This window comes from Balearica regulorum, chromosome 9, assembly GCF_011004875.1.
Source record: "Balearica regulorum gibbericeps isolate bBalReg1 chromosome 9, bBalReg1.pri, whole genome shotgun sequence".
Classification (NCBI taxonomy): domain Eukaryota; kingdom Metazoa; phylum Chordata; class Aves; order Gruiformes; family Gruidae; genus Balearica; species Balearica regulorum.
Window position 1 is genome coordinate 16,139,100 of NC_046192.1, and position 17,800 is coordinate 16,156,899.

The window sequence follows — 17,800 nt, forward strand, 5'->3', positions numbered from 1 at the left end:
CAACCACAGCTGAGGAAAAGCAACATCAGAGAAACGTATTTTCAGCTCCACTTTGCAATTTAAATTAAGGAGAAGGACCCGGGTGGGCAGCCCCCGGCCGCTGCTCTGTGTGTGGCTGCAGGTCCCTGGCTCAGGTCACCAACACCCGTGATATTGCTGCAGTCCTCTGTGTGGTGTGGGACTGACGGTGAACGACTCCACGCCAGCCTGTGATATCTTATAAATATCTTAGCTGAGGCTGCAGTGAGTCTCTTTTCCAGCCCAGCACCTGCGGTGCCTCAGCCTCTTGGCTAGAGGACGTAGAAATCGTTGTTGTTGGACAGGTCACTGTAATGGCAGAGGGCGAGAGCAGGAGCTTGTGCCGGCGGGGGCTCGGGTCGACTTCTGCCTTGAACCCCCTGCACCGTGGGCCTGCCCAAGCCCGGCTTGCAGAGATGAGTGTCCCACCTGGGCTCAGCCACAGCCTGATGCTTGCGCTTAAGTCTGCTGCTGCCATTGCAATATGTCCCACAACACCGGCACGTCAAGAAGTGCTTGGCTCGGTGTTTGGCCTTTGACTCAGGGGCTGGGGCCGTCCCTCTGGGAGTGAGAGTCCCTGCCACAGCACCCCGTGGGTCGGGCTGCCCTTTCAACCGGCTCCTTCTCCTCTGGACAGCGTCCAGGCTGATGTCCGACTGGGAGGAGCAGCTCTCGTTCCAGCCAGCGCCAGCACTCAGGCTGCGCAGCGGCAAGGCAAGCCGCAATGCCTTCCAGAACTGGGAGCCGGAGCGCTTGGACTTCTCCCCCTTCCAGGTGACGAAGGAGACGGACTCCTTCAGCTGGAGGATGCTGGGGTGGGTACACTGCAGTGGCCTGTACTCCACCACAATGAGCTTGGTGGCGATGGCGTTCTGGCACATGATGCCCAGCTTGAACTCCAGGAGGCTGATGCTCTTCTCCGTCAAGTAATCGGGACTCAGGACCACAATCATCCTGCGGCTCCTCTGGATGAAGTCGAACACGGCTTCGGTGGTATCTAAGAGCGCAAGGGCAGAGGAGTTGGGGTGGACAAGGGGGAGGGATCAGGGAAAGAAAAGCTGAAGGAAGCTGTTTGGTGGCATACCTGCACAGATCCCCCCTCCCCACAGAGGGAATCCTGGTGCAAACCCAGTGACTTTTGACTTGCCCATGCTCCTGCTGGCAGGGGCTGCAGGAGCAATAGCAGCATTTTTGTTTTGCAGCTGGTTTTTGAGAAGGCTGAAGTGGTAAATGTGAAGCCAGGATGGCAGGATAAGTCAGGACTGCACTCTGATTTCTGCCCTGCAAGGCATCACTCCTGCCCAGGGAAGTGCAGGTGATTGATGAAGGGCACCTTTTGTTTGGGAACCACCTACCACAGCTCTGGCAGCCCTTTGCATGGGGGCAACAAAGTGAAGCAAGCACGTAATCATGCCACAGCTCCCACTGCCGAGGCTGAGACCCACCCCCCTCCCTCTCATGCTTTCTCATCTAGAAGTGGAAGCCTCCAAACTTATGAAGCAAAAAATGTCAGCCTTAAACCTCTCCATCAGTTCCTCTAGCTGTGATGGGGGGGTGAAAATACTGTCCTTCAAAGCATTTCTTGGGATTAATTGCAGTTTGTAAAGCTCAGCAAGATGCTTAGCTGGAATGGTGCCAGGCAAGGGCAGCATCTCTTTTATTATGAACACTGAAAAGCAGCAAACCTGAAGGGTGTCCTTGGATTTCTATCTATGGCTTAGGATGTAGTAAGCATATTGAAGGTGTAACGGCCAATGGGCGAGCAGTGGAAGGGATGGGAATTCAGTGCTGTGGCACTTAGCAAATTAACCCAAGCTGATTAACAGAACTATGAAAACTTAAAAAAAAAACCCCAAACCCAAACCCACCCACTTACTGAGTGCTGGGGCCTGAGCTGGGGGGGGGGGGGGGTGTCTGAGGACAAGGTGGTGTTCAAGCAGAGCAGAGCGCACTGGAGTTAAGAGCTCTTCCACAGAGTAAGAAAAACCTTGTAGGAATGTCTTGCAAAGAGCTGTTCTGGGGAGAAGAGCTACCTGCTGCTTTCATCGCCTTTTGCACAGCTAAAGCCTCATTTCCTCAGTCTGGAGACTCCCCTTCCTCCCTGTCAGTGGAACACCGGTCTTTTATATAAATAAAAATACATCTTCCCTGCAACAGCAATGCCACTTATTCTTCCAGCACTTGGCTGTTTCTTTCCTTATCTCACAGCAGAAGGTGCACTGCGTTGCACCTGGATGCATCTTATTTTAATACTGTACAGAACAAATCTTTTTTTTTTTTTTCCAAGATATATGACTGACTAGCTGTAAAACTCATTGTCACTAGATTATTTGGGGACCAAGAACTTAGGATAGGAAAAATGATTGAATAATATCCTAATGGAGAAAGTAAGGTACTGTTTAGTTCTTTAACATAATATTGGAATTTAAAATCAAACTATTTGGAGTATTTTTTTCTTGTATACAAGGTTTGGGGGGATTTCCTCCCCCACCACCCTGATACACACAGGAAAACACTGATTCATTTAAACCAAAAGTAGATGATAAAGTAATTTCTATCAGAATTGTCACTTAATGCCGTGAAATGTTCTTACCACCCTATTTCAAAGGCACAAAGAATTGGCAGCAATCTCCCAATTTACCAAGTCCAGACCTCATTCAAACCTTTCTATAACTGATTGAGATCTATTTTGAAATCAGCCAAGCTTCAACATTTTGTGAAAGAAAAAGCTCCTTTGCTGGTTTGAAAGGTCTTTCTTTTTAAAACTGGAATCACAGAATCACAGCGAAACATAGGCAGGAGCAGCCCCTGGGAGGTCACCTATTCTACCTGCTTGCTCAGAAGGCACAGGTTCAATTAATGTGAATGATTCCAACACTGCTGAAATGAAATGTTTTGACTGAGCTGACAGTGATGGTTTTCTTTTATCGATTTTGAATTTGCAACACTTTTTGAGAGTTGACTTTTTTTGGCAGGGAAAATGCTCAAATTCCCAGAGATGGATTTTATTTCTGAGAATGTGATGTTTTTAGACTTGGCTGACCAGGATACCTTGGGATGTTCAGTTTACAACGCAATCCCAGCTCATGAAAAATCTTGAGGGGCCACTTCACAGTGTGCAGGTAGGATGGTCCCTCCCAGCGACACCAACAGCACAGGATGGGACAGGCAGCAATAATGCTGCGGGGGTTTGGGTACCAACAGAGCCTGGAATTTGAAGCTCTTGGATATCTGCTTTATACTAGAAAAATTCCATCTTTACTACACGGTTATGAAGGACACTGCATATTTTTGTTGATTAACTTGTGTCTCCCCTAATGCACCCCAGAGAGATAATAGAGAATTATAAGAGCCACGCATTTGTCCCAGCCCAGTAAAAGCTGGCAGATCATAGATCCCATACCCCATAGGCCCCAAATCCACAGCATTCATTTTGCCAGTGGTTTGGAAGTGCTAGAGTCTCTCAACTTACCTGCTAGCATGCAAACAAGGAAAAAAGCCAAGAAAGCGGCCTGGATGAGAAAATACAAAGCTGAATGAACATTTTCTAGCCAACTACCTGGGAGGTGATGGGCAAAGCAGCCTAACAGTGAGTTTGATTTCTGTGATTAGGGCAGATTTCCGAGATACCTGTTCAACACTCTGGCTTGGTCTCTCAAACAAAAGGATGGTATTTCCTTCCCATCTTTCGATCCTGTGATTGCCAAGTGAGCAATCTTTGGGTCAGAGACTTCCTGTGCGTGCATGTCCACTGCTGGGTGACATCTGAATGCTGCATGTCACTGTTTCTGCTTGCATGGCCCTGGTAGCAGTGGTGATGCCTCAGGATCTCTGAGGCACACCATGAAACAGCCAGGAAAATGCCCCCCTCTAAGGAGCTGTCCCCAAATGATCTTGATGCTTGGACTACACACAGCCATCCTTCTTTTCGCAGACGTAATGGGGAGGAAAATGATACTTATGAGAAATGCACAAGGACTGAAATGCAAAAGTGAAAATGTTTTATTGAAAAGCAAAATAAAATAATACTGACACTTCACAGACCAAATAACACAAAGGCAAAAACATATAGAAAAGAAAAGGGAAAACTCTGGAACAGCTGTACAACATCAAACAGCACGGGGGAAAGATATTTTTTCCAATTTGTGCCACGCTGTTTCTCCATGAAATAACAATGAGGAACTTTGTATGAGCTGCATATTGATAAATGTTAGGTTAAAGCACAGAAACTCAAATGAATCAACTGAACTAGACGGATGCTGTGACAGAATCCCATAATGGAAACCACACACGGCAGAGGATGAAATGGCAGGCGTGTTTGAGGTGCTTTGCAGATCTGCATTACAGCTGGGACTGGGATTTACCCCTGGCCTGACAGCTGCCAGTAAAGCCGGTGGTAAAGCTCCCGGGGGAGCGGAGCCTGCTCCAGCGTTATTCCTCCCATGCTGCTCCCTCTGGACCTCTCAGGCCCCGTTCAGAGCATCGCACCTTTTGCCTTGTGAGTGCTCTGCTGATGTCTCTCAGTAATCCTGTTCTGGGGTTGCAATGGCACCAAGGGCCACTGCAATGTATGCTGGAGAGAGTCCTAGTCCATTGTTTATTTGGAAAGCTCTTTGAATAAACTCAGTAAAATAAATGAGGTGGATTTAACTTCTGAAAATAATCAGACTAACTAAAACATCAGCAGAAGTTCTCTTGGTACCTCAGCCAAAAGCGAGACGTGATGTGATAAGGTCTGTGATGTTAATTGAATTTATGCGTATTTTAAAGTCAATTTTTTAAAAAGTAAATTGGAATCTAACAGAGTTGTGCTTTAGCCTCGGGGCCTTCCCTCTGCCTGCAGATCTGGCAGCCGATTACAGGGATGCTGAAAACACAAACAAAAAGGTGAAGCTGGGCAAAATGATGTCGTTGCAATGGCTTCATAAAAGCTAAGTATGGGTTTGGGTGCTATCTTATACAAATGAAGCTTTCTGGAGTGTGGGAAGCAGCTCTGCCCTTCCACAGACAGCCACAGTAGAAAAGCCCGTAACAGCAAAGCTTTTAAGCACCTCTGAGCAGACGAGGAGCTCCACCGCCTTCGGTGAAGCTGACTGCAATTTCACCTGCTTAAAGCAAAGCTTACTTGGGGGGGAGGATGAAGAGGAAGGTGGGAAAGAAGCTCTAGTTGTCCCAGGTTTGTACAGTACCTGCCCAATGGCATGGGTGGCTATGGCTCCCCGCTGCCTTGGAATAACATTATTAACCGTAAGAAGCTAAGAGCAGGGCTTTGCCGACGCCAGGGTTCAGCCCCACACCTTCAAGGCCGGGCTGTTCAGTGGGACGCCCTCGAACCTCCCTGCTCAGCTGGGTGAACAGCGCATAGCCTCCAATTTGTAGTGCTTTTTTAATACCATTATGAATGGCTATGCTTCACCGGCTGGACGCAAACAGAGCGAAAGCGTGAGTCAGAGGTGACTCAGGAGCAACCATTATCGACAAAAAATAAGCATGCACTTAGTGTGCATAATACTGAATTCCACAATTAAGTGGGTAGGCCTTTGCACTGGGAGCTACAGGAGTATGGAGACACTCCCAGAGCTTGTGGTTTTATGTGAAAACACTGTGAACAACGGTAGCAGTCAATGCAAGGATCCCGCCATGCTTTGGTCTGTCCTGCAAGGGAAGGGAAACTTCCCTCCTTGGTCTGAAAAGCCTGTCTGCCAGGGGTTAACTCACCAGCTCCTCTCCAATGCCTGCTGTCTCCCATTGAAGCAAGGACTGGTACTCAGCAGTTTTTTTATACTTCCACTTTGTGCAAAGGTTGCAGAAGCTGAGATACATCCTCTGTTCTGCAACCCTGGGCTAGAAACAAGCTGGATGGAGACTTGCTTTGTAAAGCCAAGGCTAGGTTTAAACCTGAGCCCTGAATTATGAATGGTGATGTTGTTCATACCCAGGCAGAGAACACTGAGTCTTCACAGAATCGTAGAATAGTTTGGGTTGGAAAGGACCTTTAAAAGTCATCTATTTCAACCCTACTGCAATGAGCAGGGACATCTTCAATTAGATCAGGTTGCTCAGAGCCATGTCCAACCCGGCCTTGAATACTTCCAGGGAGGGGGCATCTACAACCTCTCTGGGCAACCTGTTCCAGTGCCTCACCACCCTCATAATAAATTTCTTCCTTAAATGTAGTTTGAATGTACCCTCTTTTAGTTTAAAACCATTCCCCCTTGTCCTATTGCAACAGGCCCTATTAAAAAAATCTGTCCCCATCTTTCTTATAAGCCATTAAGTATTGAGCGGCCAAAATTAGATCTCCCCAGAGCCTTCCATTCTCCAGGCTGAACAACCCCAATTCTCTCAGCCTGTCCTCATAGTCTTAACCAGCTGGAGAGAACTAGTAGTTTTTAATAAGTTCAAATAAGTTTGTAGGGTCTCCTGGGGACTTGGACATATATACAGTGTTATCCCAGAGGCCTCAACAGCACCTTGCATGCTGGCTTTCCTGCAGCCAGCAGCACAGAGACAGTAGCCAGGTTCAGTAGTAAATTGGGGTTCTTTGCAGTGCTTGCGAAGTCCCTGAGTTTACAAAGAAGCATCTCTCTGACATGCTCCATGGCCTGTACTAATGAGAGATTTCCCCTGGATTATGAGCATTACAGCTCTGAAGGATCTGGGGTACTCCGGAGACTGATCACTTATTAGTAGATATGCTGCAATACAAATATCACCTAGCAGAGTTGGGTGGTTGGTGGGGGTTTTTTTTAAATACTTTTGTAACAGCCATTTCACATTGCCAAAATATCTGAATGCACCTGCTCCTACAGAAATGTGGTGAGCAAAGATGAGGAGCCTCAAGAGTCTCCGCTCCCCCCACCGAAGCAGAAATCTGTGACGCCACAGTGACTGTATAGCTGGGACATGTATGAAAGGCTCTATACTGGAGCCACTTTTCAAACTTCCCCAGCCTCTGCAAGAGAGACCAATGACCAGGAAGGAGTGAAGCTGCTGAGGAGGAGAAAGGACCTCCATCCTGGATGCTAACAAAGGTCCCATAGGAACTGGATCTAGGAGTACTGGCCTATACAAATACCGTGCTATCACAAGGTGTTGGCTGCATCCTGCCTGGACAGCCCAAATTTAGACCTTGAGCTTAGGGCTTGTGTGGTTGATGACAAGGATGTGCATTTGCAGAGAGGAAGTGTATGCATCTTTGGTCTCTGTACTGCCAGGGCAGTAGAAAAGCTGCAGGGAGGCATGACTGTCCTCTGAAATGCTTGGGGGACAGTCCTTCATGGCAAAAATCCCGAGTTCATTCCCGCTCCCTGACCTAACTTGTGGATTTTAGGGGTTTGTTTTGTTTTGTTTTCTGATGGTGTCAAACATTTTTCAGGCATACATATGAGCCCATCAAGGCTCAAACTCCTGCTAATTTTTTTCACTGGCATTTCCACCTGCAGCTGCTTCCAGAACCTGCCCTTTGGGAACTTGGATTTCTCGCCTTTCCATTTAATGACAGTCAAGGCCGCCTTGGCCTGCTTCAGCTCCTTCACTTTGCTCTTCTTGATGGCTTTGTACTGCACTAGAATGACTTTGATGTTGCCCTTGGAGGCCATATTCTCTAGACCAGCCTTGAGCTCCAGCAGGGCCTGTGTCCCCTGCAAGACGTAGTTGGGGCTCAGGACAACAAGCAGACGTCGGCTTTTCTGGATGAAGCTCAGGGTTTCGTCTGTGACAACTGGGAGAAAGAAACATTGAGGTGGTTAGTGATGGCCGAGAACGTGCTGCTGAGCTGTTAGCGTGACACCAGGTGTCTCTTGAAGGGAATGACAAAATCCCTTGGAGGCCCTTCTCTAGAGACTAAACTGGTGCTTCCCAACCCTACAAGCGATTCCAGGTAGGCCATCCTACACCATGGCCGGTATCCACTGCCCCATACAGCAATGTCTTCTACTCCCAGCCCCAGACTGCTACAGATGTGTTTCCTCCTCTCCATGCTATGTTGAGATGCCCAAGATGTAGCTACATCTAAAAGTCACTGTACTAGGTGGCAGTGACACCACCCAATGCTATGAGGATGCCGTATGGCCAAGAGGGCTGCTCTGTTAGCCTCAGATTTAGCTTCCTTCCAGTGAGAGTGGGAAAAAAGACTCTCTGGAGCAAAGCAGGAAAATTGCCAGCTGGACAACACATGACTTCAAGGAAAAGACTCAGCCTAAAGAGGCATGGGGAAGCCCGAATGTCTACGCTTACATCCTCCTCTGGCTGATGTCCAGAATGACTCTGGGTAATCCCTTCACTCCTCTTGCCTCAGTTTCCCCACACCAAACACACACAATAAGTACCTACACCCTCCCTGAGCGTCCTCATGGGTTAATTTGCTTTGGAAACACTACCATCCTAACTCCTGTTACTCATCCAGCTGTTCCTGTTGCTGTCATCGATGAAAGCAGATTTAAGTGTTTCTAGAAGTGACAAGTAAACTGCTCTGAGGATTTGTAATGAAGTGTCCCAAAAGTGACACCCTTTGAGCTGGAGACATGTCACGGTAACTGTAGATCCTCTTTGATTTTCTAACATCTGCAGGTAGACTGTCCTTATGCACCTTTCTGTAATTAATGTGAAATTTAACATGAATCATGGTGCCTGCACTCTCTGCTGCAGGATCTCCCACACTTCATTGACAAGGGAACGCTCTTGACTGGTCAGAAAATACAACGGAGAATAAAATAACACTGACAGGCAACTTAATTTAGCTGTCAAGCACATTTGATTAGTTCCTGTCAGCAAACTCACACGATAATCCATCTCCCACTGTTTCTTCACCAAGGACAACATAACTCTCTACCCGTAACACAGATGCACACTCTGGAGGCATGACACCAGCTGCCAAAAGCTATTTCCTGGCCTGCCATGCTTCCCTGAGAAGATTAGTGAAATCCCAGCTAAGAAGCAAGGGGGAAGCCCCAGCAGTGCTGCAAACGGCAGTGCCATGATGAGCCACCCCAGCAGTGCTCCGGAGGGCTGCGCTGGATCGGGGCTGGTGGTGACTGCCATGGTAAGCAGGGATGGGAGCGCTCCAGGGGCGAGGGTGAAGGGCAGGGAGACCACGAGAGCTGCGCTGGGACGAAAATTAGACCATCCAAAGGGAAAGGGGAAGGATGGCAAGAAGTGGCCGAGGGAACAGGAGATGTACGTCTTGAGGAACAACTGGTGAGAACAACCAGTTGCTCTGAGCCTGGTACTGGCATCAAGCAGAGCCTGGAGGGTGCCCTGCCGTGTCACCCAGGCTCTCTCCAGAAGGAACAGCACCAGGATTGCAGCTGTCTCCCTGTCCCCCGAGGCACATGTATTTATTTGCCCTCAAACTTAGAGGTGCTGTGCCTTGGCAACAACCTAGGAGATAAAGGTAAAAGATCCCAGACTGATTCTGCTCCTGTCATGCAGCTGGTGACAGAGGGAGCACAGATTCTGTCATCAGCAGGGTCCTGACCCAAAGCCCATGAATTCAAAGCAGGGCGATCTGCACTGACAAAGTTCAGGCTTTGACCTTTTAGTAGGCGTCAGGGATCATACAGCCAACCCAGCCCCCAGGACACTGGAAACTGAGAGCGTTGGGTAGATTTGTGCCCTTGCTGTGGTAGCTGTGTGGCTGTATGCATAGCTGGAGAGTCTCACAAACTTCTGTTCTTGGTGATTCCCTGCGTCTCTCCAGCAGATGCTGTGTCCAGAACCCTGTATGATTTAGCTTGAAACAGTGAAAAAAATCTACATCTTAGTGAAGAGATGAGTCTCACTACCTGCAACAAAGTACTCTTAAGCATAGCAACTTAATTGTATGCCGTGTTAGACACAGACTCTCTAATTAATGAGGGGGAGTAGGAGGCCTTCTGGGAGGGCAGGTTATCTTCTCACTGATGTTAGCGTAGTGCTCTCCACACCTCCCTGAAGCAGACACTCCTGCTTTTTACAGGCACTCACCATTACCGTCTGTGAGCTACTAGTCTGGTCCGGTATCACACTCCCCCTACCTCTTTTCTTTCTAGCCTTGACTTTATCCCTTTTTTTTTTTTTTTTTTTTAAGGCAGCTCAGAGGGTTTGCATGAAGGTCAGTGGTCCAGTTCCCTCATGTTGATAGATCAATCACTCCTGCGGAGAGCAACTGAAACAACCAACAGCCACCACTTGCCCACCACAGCCTTTTTGGTGGCCTGGGGCATCTGCAACATTGTCAGGTGAAGCAAAAACATTCGAAGATACCAACAAGAGATCGTTAATGGAGATGGAAAAAAACCCACAAAGGATAAAGTTAATCTGGATAGGTCAGTTCCTATCGATTATCAGTACCTCAAAGAACAATAAAGAGAGGATGCGCGTGGAGCACAGCTCCCTGTGAAATACTCACTTCCCCCAGGGAGGCTGTCTCTGTCGAAGATACACAGCTTGTACCCAAACTCATTCTCCAAGACTCCCCGTAGTGTCAGCAGCACAAATTCCTCCTCCTCCGCGTTGCGTGCGTAGGACACGTACACATCATACTCCTTCCCATCTGAGTGTTGGGAGCGCAGAAAACACAAAGGGCAGAAGAGACACTTGTGATACTGCACATGCTGAGCCTTTGACTTACGTCACGGGAAAAGCAGATATGAAGGCTTGCTTTGAGCCCAGGCGCTGCAGGTTAAGACACATCGATTTCCATAATTACAAGACAGCAGCGCTGCCTCTTTAACTACCCAGCCTGAACATGCAGGTACTCAGACACTGCTGGGTCACTGAAGGCATGAAACCACAGCAAGATGACCAACCCGTTCTGTCCAGGGTCCTTTTGTCTTTTAACATCTCTGACATTGCTTCCTCTCATTGCTGTCTATCCACATGAGCAGTCCCACCAGACAGAGACTTGCACCCTGCCTACACCCTCCGAGAGCTGCCGCACCCCCTTGGCAGGTTCACACAGCAAGCTGCGAGGGCTCAAACACCCTCCTCATCCTACAGAGGAAGAAATCTCAGCTCAGAGTCCCAAGAGATGAACTCCCAGTAACACAGGGAAGCTGTGGAAGAACTGAGGACAGAAGGGTGATTTCCAGATCTCCTTTTGGATGCCTTCCCACATTTTGAAGCAAATCACCCTGGATTTATGAATCCTCACATAGAGTCACCAGAGAAACTAGGGACTTATTGAAACTTGATGACTTATTTTGACCATCTAGATTGGATGAAACAGCTAGCCATCAGCAGGGCAATGCCCCAGGGAGCCTGACACACCCATGCTTCCCCTCTACAGAGAACAGAGAGGACTTCTCTCTCCTTTCCCCTGACCCAAGCCTGACTCCTCTTGCTCTAAAATGACCCACACAACTGAATGCAAGTATATAAATGGAAAGTCAAAAGTCGTTATGCTGTGAAAAGGGTTAAAAATAGCTTATATGAAAATTGCTATATGAAAATGAAGGATCTAGCCTGTAGCAGGATAACGTAAATGTAAGCCCTGTAACTCCTTACCTAGAATGGTTTCATCTGTTCCAAAATGAGCCCGATAGAAGAGAACCATTTCAAGCCAGTAAACGTGATAGATGACTATCAGCACCACAACCAGCAGGATGGTTGCCCCCAGTCCACAGGCCAGCTCCACGGTGTACTTTGGTGGTACAACTGGGTTTGAAAAAGAGAAAAAGAGGGGGTCTGGTTTACAGAACAGTTTGGATCTTCAGCTAAGCAGGAACAAGCTTGTCTCACATGCAGTCAAACACCCCAGAGGAACAGCCAAGGGCCAAGATGGCCCTTCAGAGAAAGGCAGCCAAGCCAAGGCTTTTCTGGCAGGACACGTGATGGCTGGCCACCCTGAAGTCCCCATTCTGGGTTACCAGGTCTGGTTGGGCTGGCAGAGCAAGTCAAAGCACAGACTGGACTTCTGTCTGCGAGTGAAACCCTGGGAGCAGCCAGACGTTAGAATGACCTGTTGATGGAAACCACCTGCACGGTCGAAAGCCAGCTCATGAATGTGACCTTCTCAGCAGTATATGCAAACTCTTGGGGCAACACAACAGCACTTCTAGGAGAGCCAGCCAAAGCTCACCTGCAGCAAAATAAAGGCAATGGCCACCATTTTCCCTCCCCAAATACAGACAGTTCTTGTGGCTTGTCCCAGACTGACAGTAAGGACATAACTAGCCATGGCCTGATTGTTTTCTACCAGGAAAGAAGAATCAGAGTTCATTACAGAAAAGCTGAAATGCTTGCAAACAAATAGGACAACCTGTGGATATCAAGCCAGAACATCACAGGTCCCCTTCCAACTCATACAGTGTCTGTCACACCACTGCTGCTTCTTTGTATTAAGGACAGAAAATAACTCTTCTAACTGTACCCCTGGGCAACTCTTTTTATGGCAATTCAGGTGGCAGCTGACAGGCACTCCGGCAAACTGCATGATAAAAGAACAGCAGTGAGTGGAAACACCACCAAATTCCAAGATTTAATAAGTTTTATTAGAAAGTGAATTACAAGAAAGAAAATGGAAGGAATTTAACAACTTTCATTAGGTGATGAGCAGCAGAAGCACGAGAAGGAGAGGGAAATCACCCAGGAAAAGCAGGAAACATATATAACTTAATGCAATAAAAGAGTTGGAGCCATCATATATAGCTACTTGCTAAAAACTGGCAGTGCTGAGGGGTTATGATGTTCTGACATACTTGATGTTCCTGTGTGCAGTGGGATGGTGTGCAGCGAGCTTAGCTTAAGGTTGCTCTGCCAGCAGCGTTTGGGGATGGTTCTTGGATTTTGCTGTGGAACAGAGCAGAAGGGGTGGTGAGTAAACAGGTCTGCTCAGAGCAAACCCACTCAACTGCCCAGGAGCAGATGGGGGAGGAAGAGAGAGGATAGTACAGATCAGTCCACTAGAAAACAGCATTTAGGCACTGCCATATAGAAGAAGAATCTGCAGATTTTAGATTCATTCATGCTACATGTAGAAACATTATCATCCTAGAATAATTATGTGTGTAGGATGAACACACTAGCAGATGGTTTCAGCCTCAGTTGTGTGTTTGGTCTATTGTTCCTTCCTAATGGTCCAGAAAAGGTTTGTCTCAAAGGAACGGGACTAAAAAGGAAGGAGGACAACTACTAAAAAGGAAGAAAAGAGCTCTTCCAGTAAAGACCTCTGTGAGCCTTCCCATGCTAATAGGGCAGAATGAGGGGAAGAAGGTGTCTGGCATGAGCTACACAAGGCAGGGCAGCATCCCTTATGGGAGAGGGAAGGTCCGACCTACAGCAAGCAGGTGTTGAAACTCTAGATGAGTTTCTAAACTCAATTATGAGGCTGAAATATCCACCTTAATCAGGAAACCTCACATGCCTATAGTGAACGTTCAATTCTTATTACTGAGAGGTGGGTCTAGGAAACACGAACAAAATCTTTGGTGAAAGAAAGATGTAGGAAAAAACCCACACCGAACAGGGCTGTATCAGTCCACACCATCCATGCTGAGATGGCTGTATCTAAACTGGAGCATCACCACCACAAAGAGTAAAACCACAGAACACTGCGGTTAGACTGTCTCACTCCCTGAGCAATGTCAACAAGTGTAGTCTGCCTTCTGGAAGATGCCAACTGGTAGCTGTTGCATCACACAAAACCCTGAAGCAACCAAGTAACCTGAAATCATTTCAAGCAGCCTGTCCCCTCAGGTCTGCTTCAATTGTGGTACATGGATGGGATGAGAACAACTGGTCTACGTGTCCCTCTATCTCCCCAGGCACTTGACTGTGGTAGGGTAAATATGACACGCGTCCTTTGCTCCCTGCCTCAAAGAAGTGGCGGTATGACAGCAATAATACAGCAGTGCGTACAGAACAGCATACGTTGGAGAAAAAAGGCTTTATAGAATTATTTGTTCCCCTGCTGTTTTGCAGGGCAAGGCTCAAGGCCGGACCGACAGCCCTCTCTGAGCATGCCTCCTTTCACACCCATGCTCTGCAAGTATTTTACCTTTCACGCGCACTACGGCCTGGCTATGGTCCTCGCCTTTGGCGTTTCTGGCATAGCAAGTATAATTCCGTTTCAAGTCCTCTGGTGTGGCTTTTGCAACTGTTAGAGTCCGTATGATAGTTTTGTCTTCAAAATCTCTAGTTATTTCACTGTAAGAGAAAAACTAGAGCATTACATATGTGAAACTGCAGCAAGTTCTTAGTGACAACTGCTCCTTTCCCTGATATAACCTGACTCTTTCTTTAAAAAAAACAAAACACCTAAACTGATATTTATAAATTGATACACACTTCAGATTTTAATAGAGCTGCAGCTGTTCATCTGATTTTCCTTAATATTTATTTTGCCACACATAATTTTCTCATTTCAGCTGTGTCACATTACATTTTATAGATAAAGGAAGTTCTTGCCTACAAAGCAACAAGATGTCATGAACTCAGGATTCAGAGCCGACGTCACATTCCCTGTGCAATCCTGGATGAGTCACTTTGTCTCTCTGCCTGAACTGATCATTTGCAAAATATTTCCTTTTGCCTTTTCTTTTCCTACGTAGGTTTGCAAACTGATTGGGGCAGTCACTGCCTTCCACACGTAATTCAGCACCCAGCAAAGGGGACTCTGAACCTCATTTGGGTTCTTCATCTAACTGAATCTCTATTCCTCCTAATCAATACTACGTATAATGAAAACATTTTTGTTTTCAGCCTCTGTTTTTTTGAAATACGTTTATCGCTTATGCTATTTGGGAACATCCTTCTAAATAAAATTGTATCTATCTGCCCTATTTTAGAAGTCCCACAATAGCACCAGCTGTTGGCACCACTACCAGGACCTGAACGATTGGTGATGTGAACCGGTAAACAAAGCTCCCTCAAACACTTCTATAAGATAAGACACTGTCCAGGTCTGGAGGCCTCCTTCCTGGAGCTTCTGGTGCTCCTCACAGCGTGGTGCAGACACAGAGGTTTCCGATTAACAGGGAAGCGGGAGACTCCCCACTCCCCTGCAAGGGAAGATGGAACTGCCGCCTATCCGCACCCAAGCCCCTCTGCAGGGCCCAAGAGAGGGTTAGATACAAACGAAGGTTCATGTTACTGTATCACCTTTGCGTGACTTTTATCCTGGGGTCCATGATGTCATCTGTGTTTTTCCCGTCTATGGTCCACCACACTTCAGTCCGGGAGTCCTTCAGGAAAGTGAAGAAGACATCACAGGACAGAACAAGGTCATCTCCTGGGAAGAAAGGACCATGGTGAGGTATTGCAAAGCAGGAACAGCATCACCCTGAGTTTTGTGCTTTCCAGTGATCCTACTAGGCTGAGCTCTGCATCCCTTCAGGAGGGAATGAGGCCAGCATCCACCTTCAGACATCTGGTAACAGCTTAACACCCCAGACATGTTGATTTATGACAGACAAATGAATAGAAAAAAAATATCCTGCCTTCTTAAATGTGGTACAAGTTCCTTGACTGCTCCAAGTGACCCACTCAAGGGGAGATGCTCCATGCCAACCACTTCCCTGGAAATCCACGCAGCGTTAATCATCCCTACTGCACAGGGGACAGATGCCATAAAGCGAAGGATCCAACTCCACAAAAGCATTTTGGTATGGGAAAACTTGTTCAGGCATTTAACTTCCCCTCAATATCAGGCTTGGGAGTGTGAATATCTTTGTGATCAGCCCATAAGTGATTTTATCTTATGGAGTGACTATGTACGAAGTCTGACCTTCTGAGCCAAAAAAGCTGTACTTTAAAGTGAAGACTCTGCTGCTAATCATCATTAGCACCACATTCATTACAGCAGTGTAATGGGACATGATCCATTCAATATAGGGAATTGCTCCAAAGAGCTATCAATCTAAACAGATGGGGGTGGAGGAAGGGGTATGGTACCCCATTACACAATGCTGCGAAGCCAGCAAAAGGAGAGCTGTCGTTAATTAGGAAGTAATGCAACAAACAGGGACAGGAGATGAGCAAGAAGTGGCCAGAAGGCTGAAGCCACAGAGGGGCTGAACGAGGGAAGGTTGGAGCAAACCACAGCCAGGGACAGGGCTGAGACAAGGTCCTACGGGAATTTCTCTAAGCAGCTGAGGGTCTCCATTTCATCTGCTTCTGCAGCTTCAGCCCTGCAACTCTGTGCCTGAACATCTCTCTGTTTGTGCTTGCAAAAATAAACTTTTAAAGCTGTGCTCTCCTATCCTGGCAGCGAGAACTAGAACCCCACGCTGTCTGCCAGGCAACTTGTGGCAGCTCGTGCGCTCTGGGAGGGAAAGCCCAGGGATGCAGTGGAAGGGGAGAGCTTCTGTGCCAGGCTGGGTCTCCCCGTCCTGGCAGGCAGGCTGCCAGGGCAGCCACAGCACGCAGTGAGCGTTGCAATTTACCTGCTTCCAGTTCATAGACAACTTTCTCATTTGGAGAGATGAATTGTGGTGGCAAGGCCTTGTTCGGAGATCCTGCAGGAGAGAACAAAGAGCCCCCACGGGGACCCGGACTTCATGAGAACTTGGTGTCCTTGCAGCCTTGCCCACGACACCCTCATGCCCTGCTGCTGCACATGCCCCAATCTAACTTGTGATACAATCCTGCTGCAGAGTTCCACACAAAGAGAAATCTAATCCTCACCCCCAAAGTCAGGGCCAGACCCAGATTTTGAGGCTCCTCCAAAGTTTAGGTAAATCTAGATACAAGATTTTGGGCCTCTCACATCAGGAGAGCTCCGTACCCCTCATCTCCCACAAGGCACAACCTGTACCAGTTTATTTTTATTGTTGCTTCTAAAAAACAAAATACAAACATCATTTCTTGTTGCAAGTATTTAATTCAGATCTTAAAGCAGCAGTTGCCATGGGACTCAGCGTGTGCTCAACTGCTCACTCGGTTTTTAAGCTCTGTCTACAGTTCCCTGGCAGGTAGGCTGATCCCTTGTGCCTGGCACGGACCTGTCCAAGAACTGGGCTGGGTAACTGGAGCCCTGCCTGGCCAACTCATGGTCTCAACCTCAGCAGACAAGGCTTTGAGATTGCAAGCAGACCGAGGCAAGCTGGCTATAATTGGACAATCCCACAAACAGTGACAAGCAAAGGGCTCTGGAGACAAAAATGAGCAAGAGTGCCAGGGTTATGCATTCACGTGCCAGCAGAGGGTACCCCCGGCCATCTCATGGGCTGTACCTCACCAGCCTAAGCCTGGTCACCCTTCGTGGTGTTTGGGGCGTTTGACATGGCAGTAGGTAGGACCTCCAGTGCAACATGTCCTGGGCACTCAAACGAGACTGACCCCAGCAAGCAAAAATGTACCAGGTCAGTTGGGTAATGCAGCTTGAGTACAACCGCAAACGGATCCTGTGGCAGACTCTTCTAGCAGTTTTTACCACTTCTGCAGTTATCTACCTGCATTTTTACACATTTTAAAGTCATTCTTACCCACCACCTTCATCTTTATGGTTCTGGTGAGATTATAGGTTCTTCCATGGTCCTTGAATGTCACAATACACGTGTAATTCCCTTCATATCCACTGCGGACAATGCCGATGACAAGCCTGGGCCCTTGGGGATATCGCTCATAGAAGCCATTCACCAAGTTGCAGTTCTGGAGTCAGGGAGAAAAACACTTGAGTGCTGGGATTCAAAAGTAAATATATTGGTTTAAATGCAACTACAAAGATCTGTTTATAAATTATGAATACAATATTTGGGATTGTGATGTCGGTCTTAAATACCATGAACTTTGAGCAAGTTGGAATACAAATTGGTATGTTCACCTTGAAAATGAGGTGATGGAGCAGATGACCCTAATAGTT

The 17,800-nt window shown here is 47.4% G+C and overlaps 1 protein-coding gene across 4 annotated transcripts in view; it reads right to left on the minus strand.

Moving 5' to 3' along the window:
* Window positions 1-212: 212 nt before the first annotated feature.
* IL1RAP (interleukin 1 receptor accessory protein) overlaps window positions 213-17,800 on the minus strand; it is a 49,503-nt gene continuing 31,915 nt past the window's right edge. For 3 of the 4 annotated variants that reach the window (XM_075761244.1, XM_075761245.1, XM_075761246.1), the window contains exons 5-11: window positions 17,424-17,589; window positions 16,383-16,454; window positions 15,100-15,229; window positions 13,997-14,145; window positions 11,506-11,655; window positions 10,409-10,552; window positions 3,998-7,741 (exon numbers count right to left, since the gene is read on the minus strand). In XM_075761244.1, the coding sequence (XP_075617359.1) occupies window positions 7,296-7,741; window positions 10,409-10,552; window positions 11,506-11,655; window positions 13,997-14,145; window positions 15,100-15,229; window positions 16,383-16,454; window positions 17,424-17,589 (1,257 nt within the window). In that variant the 3' untranslated portion in view covers window positions 3,998-7,295. Of the gene's footprint in view, window positions 1,016-3,997; window positions 7,742-10,408; window positions 10,553-11,505; window positions 11,656-13,996; window positions 14,146-15,099; window positions 15,230-16,382; window positions 16,455-17,423; window positions 17,590-17,800 lie in introns of those variants that run through there. The other variant, XM_075761247.1, reaches the window with a different exon arrangement.